The 16,874-nt window shown below is 43.9% G+C and overlaps 1 protein-coding gene across 4 annotated transcripts in view; it reads right to left on the reverse strand.

The window, feature by feature from the left end:
* The window catches only part of SLC44A3 (solute carrier family 44 member 3), a 90,836-nt gene that overhangs the window by 49,609 nt on the left and 24,353 nt on the right, over positions 1–16,874 (reverse strand). For all 4 annotated transcript variants that reach the window (XM_054037902.1, XM_054037904.1, XM_054037901.1 and 1 more), the window contains one exon: positions 15,992–16,178. In XM_054037902.1, coding sequence (XP_053893877.1) covers positions 15,992–16,178 — 187 coding nt within the window. The remainder of the gene's footprint in view (positions 1–15,991; positions 16,179–16,874) is intronic.

Consider the following 16,874-nt stretch of genomic DNA (forward strand, 5'->3'; position numbering starts at 1 on the left):
GCAGCACAGTATGGGAAGGAGGTGAGCAGCCCTCAGTTGTGAAAGAACAGGTTAAGGACTATTTAGAAAAGCTGGACATGCGCAAGTTCATGGGGCCAGATCTAATGTATCCGAGGGGACTGAGGGAGTTGGCTGATGTGATTGCAAAGCCATTGGCTATTATCTTTGAAAACTCGTGGCGATTGGGGGAGGTCCCGGATGATTGGAAAAATGCAAATATAGTGCCCATCTTTAAAAAAGGGAAGGAGGAGAATCTGGGGAACTACAGCCTCACCTCCATCCCTGGAAAAATCATGGAGCAGGTCCTCAAGGAATCCATTTTGAAGCACTTGGAAAAGAGAAAGGTGATCAGGAAAAGTCAACATGGATTCACCAAGGACAAGTCATGCCTGACCAACCTAATTGCCTTCTATGATGAGCTAACTGGCCCTGTGGATATGGGGAAAGCAGTGGACGTGATATATCTTGACTTTAGCAAACCTTTTGATATGGTCTCCCACAGTATTCTTGCCAGCAAGTTAAAGAAAGTATGGATTGGATGAATGGACTATAAGGTGGATAGAAAGCTGGCTAGATCGTCAGGCTCAACGGGTAGTGATCAAAGGCTCAATGTCTAGTTGGTAGCCAGTATCAAATGGAGTGTCCCAGGTGTCTGTCCTGAGGTCGGTTTTGTTCAACATCTTCATTAATTATCTGGATGATGGGATGGATTGCACCCTCAGCAAGTTTGTGGATCACACTAAGCTGGGGGGAGAGGTAGATATGCTTGAGGGTAAGGATAGGGTTCAGAGTGACCTAGACAAATTGGAGGATTGGACTAAAAGAAATCTGATGAGGTTCAACAAGGACAAGTGCAGAGTCCTGAACTTAGGACGAAAGAATCCCATGCACTGCTACAGCTGGGGACTGACTGGCCCCACCGGCAGTTCTGCAGAAAAGGACCTGGGGATTACAGTCGACAAGATGCTGGATATGAGTCAACAGTGTGCCCTAGTAGGAGCATTGCCAGCAGATTGAGGGAAGTGATTATTCCCCTCTATTTGGCACTGGTGAGGCCATATCTGGAGTATTGCATCCAGTTTTGGGCCCCCCACCACAGAAAGGATGTGGATAAATTGGAGAGAGTCCAGCGGAGGGCAAAGAAAATGATTAGTGGGCTGGGGCACATGACTTATGAGGAGAGGCTGAGGGAACTTGCCTTATTTAGTCTGCAGAAGAGAAGAGTGTGTGTGTGTGGGGGGGATTTGATAGCAGCCTTCAACTACCTGAAGGGGATTGCAAAGAGGATGGAGCTAGGCTGTTCTCAGTGGTGGCAGATGACAGAACAAGAAGCAATGGTCTCAAGTTGCAGTGGGGGAGGTGTAAGTTGGATATTAGGAAAAACTATTCCACGAGGAGGGTGGTGAAGCACTGGAATGAGTTACCTAGGGAAGTGATGGAATCTCCATCCTTAGAGGTTTTTAAGGCCTGGCTTGACAAAGCCCTGGCTGGGATGATTTAGTTGGGGTTGGTCCTGCTTTGAGCAGGGGGTTGGACTAGATGCCCTCCTGAGGTCTCTTCCAACCCTAATCTTCTATGATTCTACTAAAAGAGCAGAGAGAGAAAGATTGCTGGAAAAGATTAAGGATAGATATGTACCACTGAAACAAAACAGAATAAAGTATATGTTATAGCTGTAACAAAACTAGGTTTTAGAACATTAAACAGACAAAATTAACCAAATTCAATCCAAATTCAATGTTGTTGTTTTTTAAACAGAATGTAGACATCTTTAAGGTAACAAGAACTCTAAGGCTGTTTGCATCAGATGTGTATTCTTGAACATAAACACACATTTACATCTAATTATGCTAGCAAATTGTATTTCCACTTCTGTTGACAAGACATGAACGTATTTCCCTATTAATCCTAAAAGTAATGTGACAGACCCAGACCAGTGGGGTACAGGAGTCTGGTAGAGGGCAAATATACTGGTCACTGGATGAATAGTTTTCTGTTCCCTGAATGACCAGAGCAGGGGCTGCACTAGAGTAATCAGGAACCTGCTAGAACCAGTTAAGGCAGGCAGGCTAATTAGGACACTTGGAGCCAATTAAGAAGAAGCTTCTAGAATCAATTAAGGCAGGCTAATCAGGGCACCTGGGTTTTAAAAAGGAGCTCACTTCAGTTTGTGGGGCGAGTGTGAGGAGCTGGGAGCAAGAGGTGCAAGAAGCTGAGAGTGAGAGGGTTTGCTGCTGGAGGACTGAGGAGCACAAGCGTTATCAGACACCCGGAGGAAGGTCCTGTGGTGAGAATAAGGAAGGTGTTTGGAGGAGGCCATGGGGAAATAGCCCAGGGAGTTGTAGCTATCATGCAGCTGTTACAGGAGGCACTATAGACAGCTGCAGTCCACAGGGCCCTGGGCTGGAACCTGGAGTAGATGGCGGGCCCCAAACCTCCCAATTGACCTGGACTGTGGGTTCTTCCAGAGGGGAAGGTCTCTGGGCTGTTCCCCAACCCACCTGGTGAATCTCTGAGGCAAGAAAATCTGCCAATAAGCGCAGGACCCACCAAGATAGAGGAGGAACTTTGTCACACTAGCTACACAAAATTAGTGATGCACAGTCCCAATTGCTGAGTTCAAGTTAGACACTCCTATTTATAATTCCTGAATATGAACTTTTGTTTGGAGGTGGGCGGACAGAGACAGGTTACTTTTTGTGGCAGGTCATTGGATCTGGAACTTACTCTCTTTGTCAATTTGCCAGGGCTCAAATTTGCTGACCTTAATGATGCATCTGTTCACCCAAAAGAGGAATTCTCTAAGGGCGAGCTGTGGATATTCCTTGGTACTAACTTCCAGTACAGCATTGGTGCTGTCAATGTCAACTATGTGAGTAGGGGCAGGATAAGGAATGGTCCACTGATGTCCCTGCGGCCCACGCTGCTTCCCGCAGCTCCCATTGGCCGGGAACGGTGAACCACAGCCACTGGGAGCTGTGGGTGGCCGTGCAAATGTAAATAGACTCATGGCCCACCAGCGGATTACCCTGACAGGCCACAGGTTGCCCACCACTGCTCTAGTGGGTAGAGCTGAGAACTGCAAGTCAAAACAAATGGGTTCTTCCAAATTCAGGTAAACCTTGTTCTCATTGTTCCCTGGATCAAGAGTCATACCCTGCAACATAATGCAGCTGGACTAGACTACTAAAAAAAGTTCATAGGTTGTAACACAGATTAGTTTATTGTTACCGTGAGGCAATCCTCTTTGTAGTGAAGTGAAGACATTGATGCATGCACTGGTTACTTCATATTCAGAAAGATGTCTGAACAGGAAAGCACTGTCATGAGCTGCAGGCATTTTAGAGAGGTTAGGACTGTGTACTGCTGTAAGTGCACTGCTACTGAAATTTGGTTCTAATGCTTTTTAGACCTGTGAAAATTCAAGTTACTTTACAAGTGGAAAAACCTTTGGTACCATCTCTCTCTTTCCCCCACCCCACCCTTTTTTTTTTAAACGCAGACCCAAGAGTTATTTTTCTTTCTCAGAGAATTCTGAAGTGGAGCACATTTCCACATACCATCAAAGTAAATTTCATCCACTGCACTGTACATTTGTGTCTCATTTTGTATTCTGAGCATTTCTCAACTCCTTTAACTCTTCCAGCAGTTTTAGGCTCCTATGTTCTTACAGCATGTACAACTAGCCAAACATGCTCATACATCAATTGTAATCATTACCAGTGGCAACTGTGCAAACAATACAACGGATAAGATAAATGGAGGTCTCTTCAGGCTTCCATTTCATTTGAAAATAAGTCATTTCCTTCAGTAGCAGAACTGAGGACTTTTTCCTGGTGTGCAACCTTTACTTATGAACATTCCTATTACACAAATTGTTAAGATATTTTACTTCTGCACCGACAGACTGGTTAAAATGATTAATGAATGTCTGCAGCACAAACTCTAATTCCATTGCTCTTAACAAGCCACTGTCATTTAAAATAATGATTAACAGTAACAGCCTTGGCTAAACAGAAATTGTCATGGGCTGGTATTGTGTGCATGTGTATCACTGCCCTCTGCTGGATGTCATCATGTGGCAGTGATCACCTTATTTTCTGAGTAAGAGGAGCCAAAGATCATGTGCTGTATTCCCTCATGGTGTATGTCTGTGCCTGTCTGATATTCTTTGTGTCTATGGTTACCAGGCACATACAAATCTGATGACAGAATAATGCATTATATTATGTTTCACATTTAAAGATGAGAGTATATTGGTAGCATGGATCAAACAGCAAGGATCTCTCTGACATCCTATTAAAAAATGCATTTCCTTTCCTTGTCATTCCAGTGTGATCTGGTCACGGAGGCACAAAAAAAAGAACAAAACTTCAGAATATGGTTCTACTTTGTCTGCAGCACATTTTTCTTCCAGCAGTATAATCACAGCAGATAAGTCATTCACCGAAAATCAATCCTGCCAGTGCAGCCATTTGCCAATTCCAAGTTGTTAATAAGTGACTAAAATCCCCATTGTTGAGCCATGACATTGCAGAAAGCTGCCCACTGTATATATACTTTTCTTAGATTTGTTACTGTGATGCAAATACTTCAAAAAAAGTTGGTCAGATACCAAGATCCTGCCATAGCATTTTTAGTAAGACTTTGAAAAGTTTCTCCATCAGATTCACTAGCCCAATACTACAGCCTTATCAGTCACAGCCAAAGAGATGCACAATATCAATATCATACAGTATATTTTGTGACTTGCAGACTTGTGCCATACATTCTACGGGAGTGGCTATTGGAGTTTTTCTACTCATATCTGGAGCACCCAGAAGTTTTAACAGGTTTCAGGGTAGCAGCCGTGTTAGTCTGTATCCTCAAAAAGAACAGGAGTACTTGTGGCACCTTAGAGACTAACAAATTTATTAGAGCATAAGCTTTCGTGGGCTAAAACCCACTTCTTCGGATGCATATAGAGTGAAACGAAAGCTTATGCTCTAATAAATTTGTTAGTCTCTAAGGTGCCACAAGTACTCCTGTTCTTTCAGAAGTTTTAAGCGGTTGGAACTCCTAGGAACTGGAAATCATATTTTCCTCAATTTATCAATTCCACTGTGGGCAACAAAGAACAATTGGCCAGAAAGTACTAACTCAGAACCGATTTCCGAGTTCTTGCTACTATGAAAATATTTGCCACTTTTAATGCTTTCTGCTGCAGAGTCAGAAAGGGTTCTATAAACCATTGTTCTATAAAATTTGTGTTTCCTCCCAACTGAATTTACTTTGTAGCTGCTCCTTTTTCACATATGAGAATTTACAATTAAGTTAGCTAGATTTAGTTGGAATATCTTGGACTCTTCAAGAAATTTGCTTTTACCACTGGTTTATCTGCAGCACATCTTTACTGTAATAGTTTTACTCCTCACTATACTCAGATATATTTTCATTATGTGAAAATCTCGCCTAGCACTTCCATCTTACACTCAGTATCCTATTCCTGATGTGGATTTCACTGTTTCTGCCAGATTCATACATGAGAGGACACACATTACAGTACCACTACTGGAATACCACAAGGCCATGTCTAGTTCTACAATAAAACAACCCTATCGGCTTTTCCAAATCCTCACTGAGCTCCATTCCCATTAGAATACATAGTTACAACCCATGCCACTTGATTTTTGTGCCAACTCCAGTCTCTTGCAATTTGGCATCTCTCCTGGCCAATGTCTGGCATTTGTCCCAGACCTATAGATTTCCAATACAATTGGCTTCTGCTGCTCTTACAGCCCCTGATTTAGCAAGGTAGTTAAGCAGGTGCATAACTTTGAATACATGAGCAGCCTCACTTCAGTGAGACTACTTGTACCTTGCTCAACCGGGGCTATAGTTATCTGATCCTCCCAAGGAGTTAGCTTCTTCTCAATGTAAAATAGATATTAAAAATGACATAAACAAGGTGATCTGCATGGATGCATAAAGATCAGATGCATCACAGATGAAACATGGATCAGGTGCCTCAGTTACAAGATGCACACAGGCTGTAAATATTACGGAACTACAAGAAGCATAAGGGAAACATTAAGAACAGGTGCAGCACAGTAACAATTCAATTTCACTAGCCCATCTCCTCAAGCTGCACATAACTAAAAACAGCTATTTGCTGAAAAAATGTAAATATGTATAACATCATTCTCAAAATATTTTCTGATAAGCCCAAACTAAAATTAAGTAGGTGTTTAGCCAAAAATTAGAAACTGCTATAACGGAAAGGTAAAGATTTTACAAACTGAGCCCCTTCTGAGAAGGCTGGAGTTCTCAAATAACCAGCACATGGAGGTTCAGAGCAGTATTCTGATCTCCCTCAAAAAGCCCAGAAAAATCAGAGGGCAGGAAAAAGTTTTCTTCCATTTCCACAATCAGTTGATTCCAGAGAGAGTGGAAAATACAAAAGCTGTTCTGATAATATACTATGGAATATGAACCTTGTAAAACCTAGATGAGATTTTATGTTAAAGAGTGTATTTAAAACTAAAAAAAAAATTATTTTTTTTTTGCAGACTGTCAAATAAAATACTATTTAGAGTAGGAAGATTTCCCCCTACTGTATGGAGTAGTTTCAGGTTCTATACCTCGCCCAGAAGCCTCTGCTAACTTTTTGCCATTTTTACAGTAAAATTTTCTTTTTTTTTTTAAGTGTTTCTCTCCCCCCCCCACATGCAAGAATAATACAGAATTAACAGGGAAAATTGTGAAACTAGCTTATACAAAATTTGCTGTCAATTGCACAAAGTAAACCATTTTACTCTAATCTTTTTCAGTTATAATAATTTCTTAGGTGTTATTTGAAGAAGAGTAAAAGGTAAAGAAAGTATTCAGACAAAAGTAATTTTTAAATTAACATTGTCCATTTAGCCTATTATGAGAACATTAATCGAGCAAGTCAATCCCCGCAGCAGTGTTCTCAATGGACTATGCAGATATTTATCAAATATGATATAAGCTTTAAAACTTATGAACTACAGAGGGTGGTAAATAGAGGACAGCATGATGATATACTTCTGCCAACCCCTAATTCCATTTAAGGAAAAAAATCAAATCAAATTTTGATTTGCTTATTTAAATTAGCTTTATTTTTAAAAATAAAACTGTTTAAAATGAAATCTGAATTTAATACAAAACATGTTAAGACCTAAACTTACTATAATCTCTTAATATATTTAAATAAAAACAAATATGCTGAATCCATGAGCATCTATCAAAAACTTTGAGTTAAAGGTTACTTTTCTATACAGAGAAAGAATGCAGGGAAAAACATCTAATTATTGAGGTGCTATTTTTACAAAGCTTGACAACAGGTTGTATACCGTACTAATGGCTTGAGCCTTTGGGGGACCCACAGGCTATGCTACTGGGTGCAATATTAGCTAATAAAAATAAAATTTTAAATCCTATTTTGTGTGTTTAATTAAATTCCAGTTATCATCCTAACGCAGCCTGATGCAAACTATGACGAAAAATTTAATTATTTAGTAAATAAACAATATATTATTCATCATTTTCTAACATACTAAAAATGTACAATTAATAAGAATCAGAAAATATTAACCTATATAATTGCTTACAGAAATGTATACAATTATAGTGTACCCTCCTGGATAGCAAAAAATTTACCAAATCTAGTGTAAAGGCTCCAGTTAGTTGTAAATCAACATTGTAATGGTAACATCAACCAATGAGAATGCATCTTAGAAAATAGCTACAATACAAATGGAAAAGTTGATTAAAATCAATTATTTAAGTCAGGGCTTTCCTCTTTGTGATTTAAATCATGATTTAAATTGCAATACACCCTGTGAAGAACTATTACATGGCCTGACCCAGCAAATGACTTAAGCACATGTCTAAGTGCACTTCTGGACTAGGGCCAGTATGAGTAAGAGTGTCAGAAACTGGTTCTTACAGAACATCATATGGATTTAGACATTTAGGACTTAATGATTTTGAAATATAAACACCTGAACTGTTACCTAATGGTTAGAGCATGGGACTGAGAGCCAGAATGACTATTATATTCCTTATTCTGACTACCCTCCTGTGTAAAAAGGATTTTGAGAGGCTTAGTTGTTCTCTGTAAAGCACTTTGAACTCCTCTGATGACAGTATATTAATTTTGCACTTATGTTAATCTTAATAAAGTATAACAGTTGTGACAGTTCAAGCAATGATGAATGATGAAAAAACAGTTACCTACCTTTCGTAACTGTTGTCCTTCAAGATGTGTTGTTCATGTCAATTCCATTCTAGGTGTATGCACGCCCATGTGCACAGTCGTCGGAGATTTTTGCCTTCACTGTATCGGTAGGGTCAGCAGTGACACCCCCTTGAGTGCTACGCACATGCGTCAGAACATCAGCCACTGCCATCACTACGCCCTCTGAGTTCCTTCTTGCTGACAACTCCAACAGAGGGGCAGGAGGGCGGGTAATGGAATGGACACAAGCATCACATGTCGAAGAACAGCAGTTACAAAAGGTAGGTAACCCGTTTTTTCTTCTTCTAGAGCTTGCTCATATAAATTCCACTCTAGGTGACTCACAAGTGGTGCCAATAGAGATGGGCTCGGAGTTCACGGTCTTGCACCTTGCAGCACTGCCTTGCCGAAGCCAGCATCGTCCCAGGCCTATAGGTCAGCGCATAATAAGACGTAAATGTGTGGACAGATGACCAGGTAGCAACTCTACAGATCTCCTGGATTGGCACCTGGGCTAAGGCAGCAGCAGATGATGCTTGCACTCTAGTCGAGTGTGCTTTCACTATTGCCGGTGGAGGCACACTCACCAGCTCGTAGCAGTATCAGGGATGCAGGCTGTGATCCAGGATGAAATCCTTTGGGCAGACACAGGCACAGACATCCTGTCTGCCACCGCCACGAACAGCTGCGTTGGCTTACGGAATGGCTGTGCCCTATTGATATAGAAGGCCAGCGCCCTCCGTACGTCCAGGGCGTGTAACCTGTGCTCCTCTTCGGATTTATGGGGCTTCGGAAAGAAGACAGGGAAGAAAACATCCTGACCGGTATGAAACTGAGAAGCTACCTTGGGCAGGAATGCTGGGTGCGGCCGCAGCTGGACTTTTTGTAGAAGACCATATAGAATGGTTCTGACATCAGCGCTCTGATCTCAGACACTCTGCGGGCAGACATATCTGCCACCAGGAATGCACCCTTCCAGGAGAGAAGGAGAAGAGAGCAGGAAGCCAGAGGTTCAAAGGGAGGCCCCAGGGACATGAGTGTAAAGAGACACTCCAGACCTTTCAGAAACCGGGCTGTCATGTTGTGAGTGAAGACCGACCGCACTTGGAACAGAGCCAAAATAGCAGCCAGGTGCAGGGCTTTGGAGTGGAGCCTGGAGCTGGAGCGCGGAGCAGCTCCAGAGCAGTGGAGCTGCAGGTTTTTGCCTGGAGCTGGAGCAGAGCCAGAGCACAGCTCCAAAGCCCTGGCCAGGTGGACCCCGATTGACGACAGGGACAAGCCCTGAAGTGTGAAGCGCAGAAGATAGTCCAGGATCACCTGCAACAAGGTCTGCTTGGCCCGGACGTGCCAATCTGAGGTGCAGCACATTAATCTTTTCCACTTTGCCTGATAGGTCACTCTGGACTTTTTTCTGCTACTTGTTGAACCTGGGTCGAGCATTTCCGCTCGTCCGCATTCAGCCATGCAGCAGCCAGGCTGTCAAGTGCAACACCTCCAGGTTTGGGTGCAGGAGAATGCCGTGGTTCTGGGACAGGAGGTCCAGCCAGAGAGGGAGGCACAGCAGCTCGGCTACCGAAAGTTCCAGCAGCATGCCAAACCAGTGCTGGCGAGGCCACTCGAGGGCTAACAGGATAACTCTCGCCCTGTCCTGTTTGATCTTCATGAGGACTCTGTGGATCAATGGCATTAGCAGAAAGGAGTACATCAGGGCTCCCAACCACAGAAACAGGAAAGCATCTGACAGGACACCTGTCCATTCCCTGGAGTGAAGAGAACACCTGGCATTTCCTGTTCTGACGGGACACAAGCAAGTCCACCTGGGGAGTTTCCCCACTTTCGGAAGATCATACTGGCCACCTCCGGATGATGAAGGTCCTGTTGAGGCAATCTGCTAGCACATTCTTAGTGCTGGGCAGGTGTGTGGCTACCAGATGAATGGCATGCCACATACAGAAGTGCCAAAGGCTGAAAGCTTCTTGGCAAAGGGCTGATAACCTGGCTACGCCCTGTCTGTTGATGTAATACATTGCGGCAGTAATGTCCATGAGGACCTGCACCACCTTGCCCCTCAGGTGGGACAAGAGAGCCTGGCAGGCCAGGCGAACCGATCTGAGCTCCCTGACGTTCATGTGGAGGGCAACCATCGGCCCTGCGTGCTCAGCTCACCCAGGTGGGCTCCCCAGCCCAGGTCCGAAACATCGGAGACCAGGGTCAGCAACTGGGACAGGGTCATGAAGGGGACTCCTTCCAACACTGACCCGGTGTCCAACAACCATCCAGGGACGACAGGATGTTATCCATCACCCGGACCACCCAGTCTAGATTGTGTCTGTTGGGGGTGTAAACCAACACCAACCATGCTTGCAGAGGCCAGAGGTGAAGCCTGGCATGACTGACCACGTATGTACAGGTGGCCATGTGGCCCAGCAACCGCAGGCAGGTGTGAGCCGTGGTGAGCAGGTGGTTCTTGAAATGTGACATTAGGTCTGACATGGCCTGAAAACATGCCACCGGGAAGAATGTTCTGGCTCGCGTGTGGTCGAGAACCACCCCTAGGAATTCTATGAGTTGAAGTGGCCTTAAGGTGGATTTTTTTCTCGTTTATCAACAGGCCCACGTCGTGGCAGGTGGAACGCACCAGATCGAGGCTTCTCTGTAGTTGATCCCGAGATCTGTCCTTGATGAGCCAGGTGTCGAGATACGGGAAAACCTGGACCCCTCGACATCGGAGGTAAGCAGCCACTGGCGCCACACATTTTGTAAAGATCCCTGAAGCAGATGAGAGGCCAAAGGGGAGCGCCATAAATTGGAAAGTTCTCTACACAAACATCCCACACACAGATGGAATACAAGCTGTCAGGAACAGTATCCCTGATGATGACCAGCACAACTTATTGCTGAGCTCTGTGACTTTATCCTCACGCACAATTATTTCAAATTTGGTGACAATACATACCTCCAGACCAGTGGCACCGCTATGGGCACCCACATGGCCCCACAATATGCCAACATTTTTATGGCTGACCTGGAACAACGCTTCCTCAGCTCTCGTCCACTCATGCCCCTTCTCTACCTACGCTATATTGATGACATCTTATCATCTGGACCCATGGGAAGGAGACCCTGGAAGAATTCCACCATGATTTCAACAGCTTCCACCCCACCATCAACCTCAGCCTGGACCAATCTACACGGGAGGTCCACTTCCTAGACACCACCGTACAAATAAGCAATGGCCACATTACCACCACCCTATACCGAAAACCCACCGACCGCTACGCCTACCTTCATGCCTCCAGCTTCCACCCGGTCACACCACACGATCCATCCTCTACAGCCAAGCACTGAGGTACAATCGCATCTGCTCCAACCCCTCAGACAGAGACCAACACCTACAAGATCTTCACCAAGCATTCTCAAAACTACGATACCCACACAAGGAAATAAAGAAACAAATCAACAGAGCCAGACTTGTACCCAGAAGCCTCCTGCTACAAGACAGGCCCAAAAAAGAAACCAACAGAACTCCACTGGCCATCACCTACAGTCCTCAGCTTAAACCTCTCCAACGCATCATCAGTGATCTACAACCCATCCTGGACAATGATCCCTCACTTTCACAGACCTTGGGAGGCAGGCCAGTCCTCGCCCACAGACAACCTGCCAACCTTAAGCATATTCTCACCAGCAACCACACACCGCACCATAACAACTCTAACTCAGGAACCAACGCATGCAACAAACCTTGATGCCAACTCTGCCCACATATCTACACCAGCAACACCATCACAGGACCTAACCAGATCAGCTACTACATCACCGGCTCATTCACCTGCACATCCACCAATGTTATATATGCCATCATATGCCAGCAATGCCCCTCTGCTATGTACATTGGCCAAACTGGACAGTCACTACGCAAGAGGATAAATGGACACAAGTCAGATATCAGGAATGGCAATATACAAAAACCTGTAGGAGAACACTTCAACCTCCTGGCCACACAATAGCAGATGTAAAGGTAGCCATCTTACAGCAAAAAAACTTCAGGACCAGACTCCAAAGAGAAACTGCTGAGCTCCAGTTCATTTGCAAATTTGACACCATCAGATCAGGATTAAACAAAGACTGTGAGTGGCTATCCAACTACAGAAGCAGTTTCTCCTCCCTTGGTGTTCACACCTCAACTGCTAGCAGAGCACCTCACCCTCCCTGACTGAACTAACCTCGTTATCTCCATACTGATTTATACCTGCCTCTGGAAATTTCCATTACTTGCATCTGAAGAAGTGAGGTTCTTACCCATGAAAGCTTATGCTCCCAATACTTCTGTTAGTCTTAAAGGTGCCACAGGACCCTCTGTTGCTTTTTATAAATTGGAAATGGCGTTCGCCCACTATAAAATGGAGGAAATGTCTGTGACCTTGGAATATGGAGATGTGGAAACAGAATCACAGAATCCTAGACTTTAAGGTCAGAAGGGACCATTCTGATAGTCTAGTATGACCTCCTCCTGCCCAACGCAGGCCACAGAATCTCACCCACCCACTCCTGTATCAAACCCCTAATCTATGTCTGAGCTACTGAAGTCCTCAAATCATGGTTTAAAGACTTCAAGGTGCAGAGAATTCTCCAGCAAGTGGGGCCGTCAAAGCTTGGGTCTGTTTGCTGACTGTCACTGTTGCAGACTGGTGCCCGGAGCGAGGTGATCACGCTGGTATCAGGAGGACCGGTGCCGGGGGGACTGGAGACGCAACGGGGAATGCTCCCACGAGGCAGGTGACTGGTACCTGTGCCGAGAGAATGATCAGCGAGAGGGTGAGCAGCGTCATTAGTACGGAGACCGGCATCTTGCTCTAGGCGATCCGCGTTAAGATGGCGGTGACCGCAAACGTGGTGCCAGTGACCAAGGATGAGCCCCAGAGGGTCTGGGCTGCTTTGTCTTGGGGGATCAGTGGCGCTCCACTGCCCCCTTAGGGGTCTTAGCAGCTGGCTTGCCTTCGTGGGGAGCCTTTGTCAGTTCCTAAGGCACCTGCAGTATTGGGGGTGCAGGCGGAGGCCTGTGCTCTCTTGGCACCAGGGGAACCTATGAAGATGTCGGTGCCACAAGGGTTTTTGGTTCCATGCTGCTTCCGGGAGTCGGTGGTGGACCTTTCATGGGGCTAAGGGCCTTGACCAAGGAAGTACAACTGCGCGGCTCCAGAGTGGGTCCCTTGCCTGATGACCAGGGCCCTTTTTGCCAGGTGCTGTGGAGTCATGCTTTTTGGGCATAGGTGCCAGGGGCGCACTGCACACCGAGGCCGAGGTACATGGCAAGTCCTGGCAGGGCTGCATGGAGGCCGGATGCAGGGTGGACTCCATGAGGAGAGCCCGTAGCTGAATATCTCGCTCCCTTTGTGTGCAGAGCCGGAAGTTCTTACAAATTCAGCACTTGTCTCTAACGTGTGACTCCCCTAAGCACTTGAGGCAGCTGCTATGGGGGTCCCTTACGGGCATAGGCCTGTTGCAGTCCACGCAGGGCTTAAACCCGGGAGACAGGGGCACGCACCGCCTGGGGCCCTAACTGCTAACTATTAACTACACTTAACAACTACTTAACACTAACTACTATAAACAAACTATTTACAAGGCCCTAAGCTCGAAGTCAGTAGACGAAAAAACAGCTAGCCCTTGCAATGCAAGGAAAGGCGCTCCAACTAACCACCATGGGCGGTAAGAAGGAACTGAGAGGGCGTAGGGTCGGCGGTACCTGATATACCGGCGCATGTGCATGGCATTCAAGGGGGCGCCACTGCCAACCCTACAGATACTGCTAAGGTAAAAATCTCCGAAGACCGCGCACATGGGCACGCACACACCTAGAATAGAATCGACATGAGCAAGCACTTGAAGAAGAATGAAAATGAGTTACTCAACAGAGTTTTTCAAACTACATTAATGGCATCTAGTGGATTATGGGTGTTACTACAGTTTTCTTTTACTCCACTGGTAATAACAAACAAGTATCACTTGAATTATTAACAATAGCCACTGTTTAACTTTGATGTACGCTAATGCCATACCCTGATTAGAAGCAGAATAAAAGCTCACTTGCAATTAGGAAAACAAATGAACACATGGGTTGATATTTCTGTATCTACTCTAACACCACCTTTAACACTCATATTGTCACTTTAGTTTGTTTTGTTTTAAGTAACATGCTCATTCTCACTATAAATATTAATACTTTAACTGACTAAATGGCTGAAAATTACAACTATTGACACATCTGCTAAAAACAACCCAGGCACAGGATTGAAAAACTCTTAATGAAGTATACAGCAATACTCAGGAAACACCCAACTATATCATCTTGCACTTCTCATCAAATTGATTCTGTTACACTACCCAAAATATTTATAACCTCTAACTCTCTTTTGTATCCCTAAGAGACTAATAACCTTTTTGAACACGTTGGACTCACTTAGCATTTTCGGAATTTAGATTTAACAAGGACAAACTTCACACACAGTGTTTTGTTGCATTGGAGAATTACAGTGAAGATTCCTTTGCGTTTTTGTGCATTCTCTCATAGTCAGCTCTGCTTAAATGACAAATGTTTGTGTTGTTTCCTCTAGCATTCCTGGCAATTAGTATTTCCAATTTAGTGTATTCGGATTCATTCTACCGAACTGCTACCAGCTTTACTAGAGTTACTGTAGTTTATGTGACTAATACCTTGTACTTAGATCTAACCTCTGACCAAATAGAGCTGTTCAAAAACTGCATGAAAAGCACTCCTATATCACCTAAAAATGAGCAGTTACACCCTTACAGCTTTAAGGCATAACCTTTATCCAAATTAATAAAAGGCCTTAACCAGATGAAAGCAATCCACTAACTAAAGCTCCAATGGCCTCCTAAGCTATACCCTGCACTGACGGTTTGTGATTCTGAAAAGTGTGCTTCCCTTTCAGTAACAACCACATAGTGCAGCATCTGGCATTCCCAGGCCACATGTGACCAGCACCAATAAGGGGCAAAAATTACAGGCTAAGAAGAGTGTTCTGAAGAAGCATCCATGACATCTAAAGCAAAGTAAATCTGTCCCACAAGAACTGATGTTCAGTTAGGCAGGAAAGATTCATGAAGAGGCTGAAAATTTGGTGCCACTGTGCCTAACAACTTTGGAGAAGCAGCAAGTCACCCGCCAGACAAATGCTTCTGAAATACCTTAACAGTTGGGGATGGAAGAGGAAGAAAGGGAGAAAGAAAGAGAATCTCTTCACAAACCTGCAGAGCTTCCATCAAATGCTGGGAAGAGCTATTCAGAATAATTTTACATCTCTCACAGGAGCGAAGGCACCTTCCTGTTGTTCCCATAGTAGAATAATATTAATTTCACAACCGCTGTACTAAATCAAAGCACTCCCCCTTTCTGTAACTCTCCCCGTTTACAAAAAGCAACTACATAGTTTGGATCTGGAATGACATTTTATGAGAACTAAAGAAGAAAGAACTAAAGTAAAGTCTCTGTGAGAGTGCACAAATGTACATGCTGTATTATCTTTGCCTCACAAAACAGTAGCTACTTTTGCAGTACTCCTAGAAATGCAAAGGTGAAGTAAACAGAAAATAAGATCATAACGTAGATATATTACAACATATATTACACCTTGTACACTAACACCAACACGTTCTGAGTTTAAACACCAAAGTTTAAAACAAGATAGTGTTTTTACATGACCATGATAAAATACAACTACTTACCTGCAGTTCCTAAGCTAAGTAGCACAGCAACCCAGAACACCCAGAAGAAAACGAGAATCACAAAGGTCCATAGTGGCTGGAACAGTAGGGAAGGGACCCTGCTAATTATTTTATTAGCAACCCAAAAGAGCTGTACAGTCAGCTGAATCCTCTTCCTTAGTACAAATATGAGGGAAAGTAGAACCATCTATTAAAAGAGATTAAAAACAAATCAGAAAAATAGTAAACTAGGAATTTCTTTCTTAAATTATCAGAAGTTGTCAAATTTTGTAGGGGGAGCGTGGTACCGATTTCACAAAGGGACCGCAGCAGAACATGTTTTTTCATAAAACTATTATGCACTAAATCTTTAACACTGAACTGCAGACACCACCTAAAAGACATAGCACACTGGAAACTACAAAACAACAAACATTCACAACAGAAGCTGCTTCACCACTTTTCTAGCCTGCTTTAGAACTATGCCAGATGCTCTCAGAAAAGCCACTGGAAGCAGATGATGTATTTGGAATTCTACAAATGGCAAAGGCATTGCACTTGAACAAATCTGCATCCAAAGAAACCTTTTCTTATTCTTTTATTTAGGAAGAGAAGAGGTGCAGAGCCCACTGTCTGATAATGTACAGAGAATATGCAAGCAATCTCTAGTGTGTATCACACTTATATTAGTCACTTTAACACAATACAGACTGTCCATTGTGTGCAACCACATTTTCTTTTTAAAAAATATTAATGTAACTGACTCACTTCCCAACAATACATTAACTGTTCACACATTCATACTGGGGTACGATACTAAATAAGGTGAAACATTCATTTCAACAGCATAAAGCCATAGTAATAAGGTTGTGTGGTGAACAGGAGGTGGATGACAGGAAGGCAA

Source organism: Malaclemys terrapin, chromosome 8 (genome assembly GCF_027887155.1).
Source record: "Malaclemys terrapin pileata isolate rMalTer1 chromosome 8, rMalTer1.hap1, whole genome shotgun sequence".
Lineage (NCBI taxonomy): Eukaryota > Metazoa > Chordata > Testudines > Emydidae > Malaclemys > Malaclemys terrapin.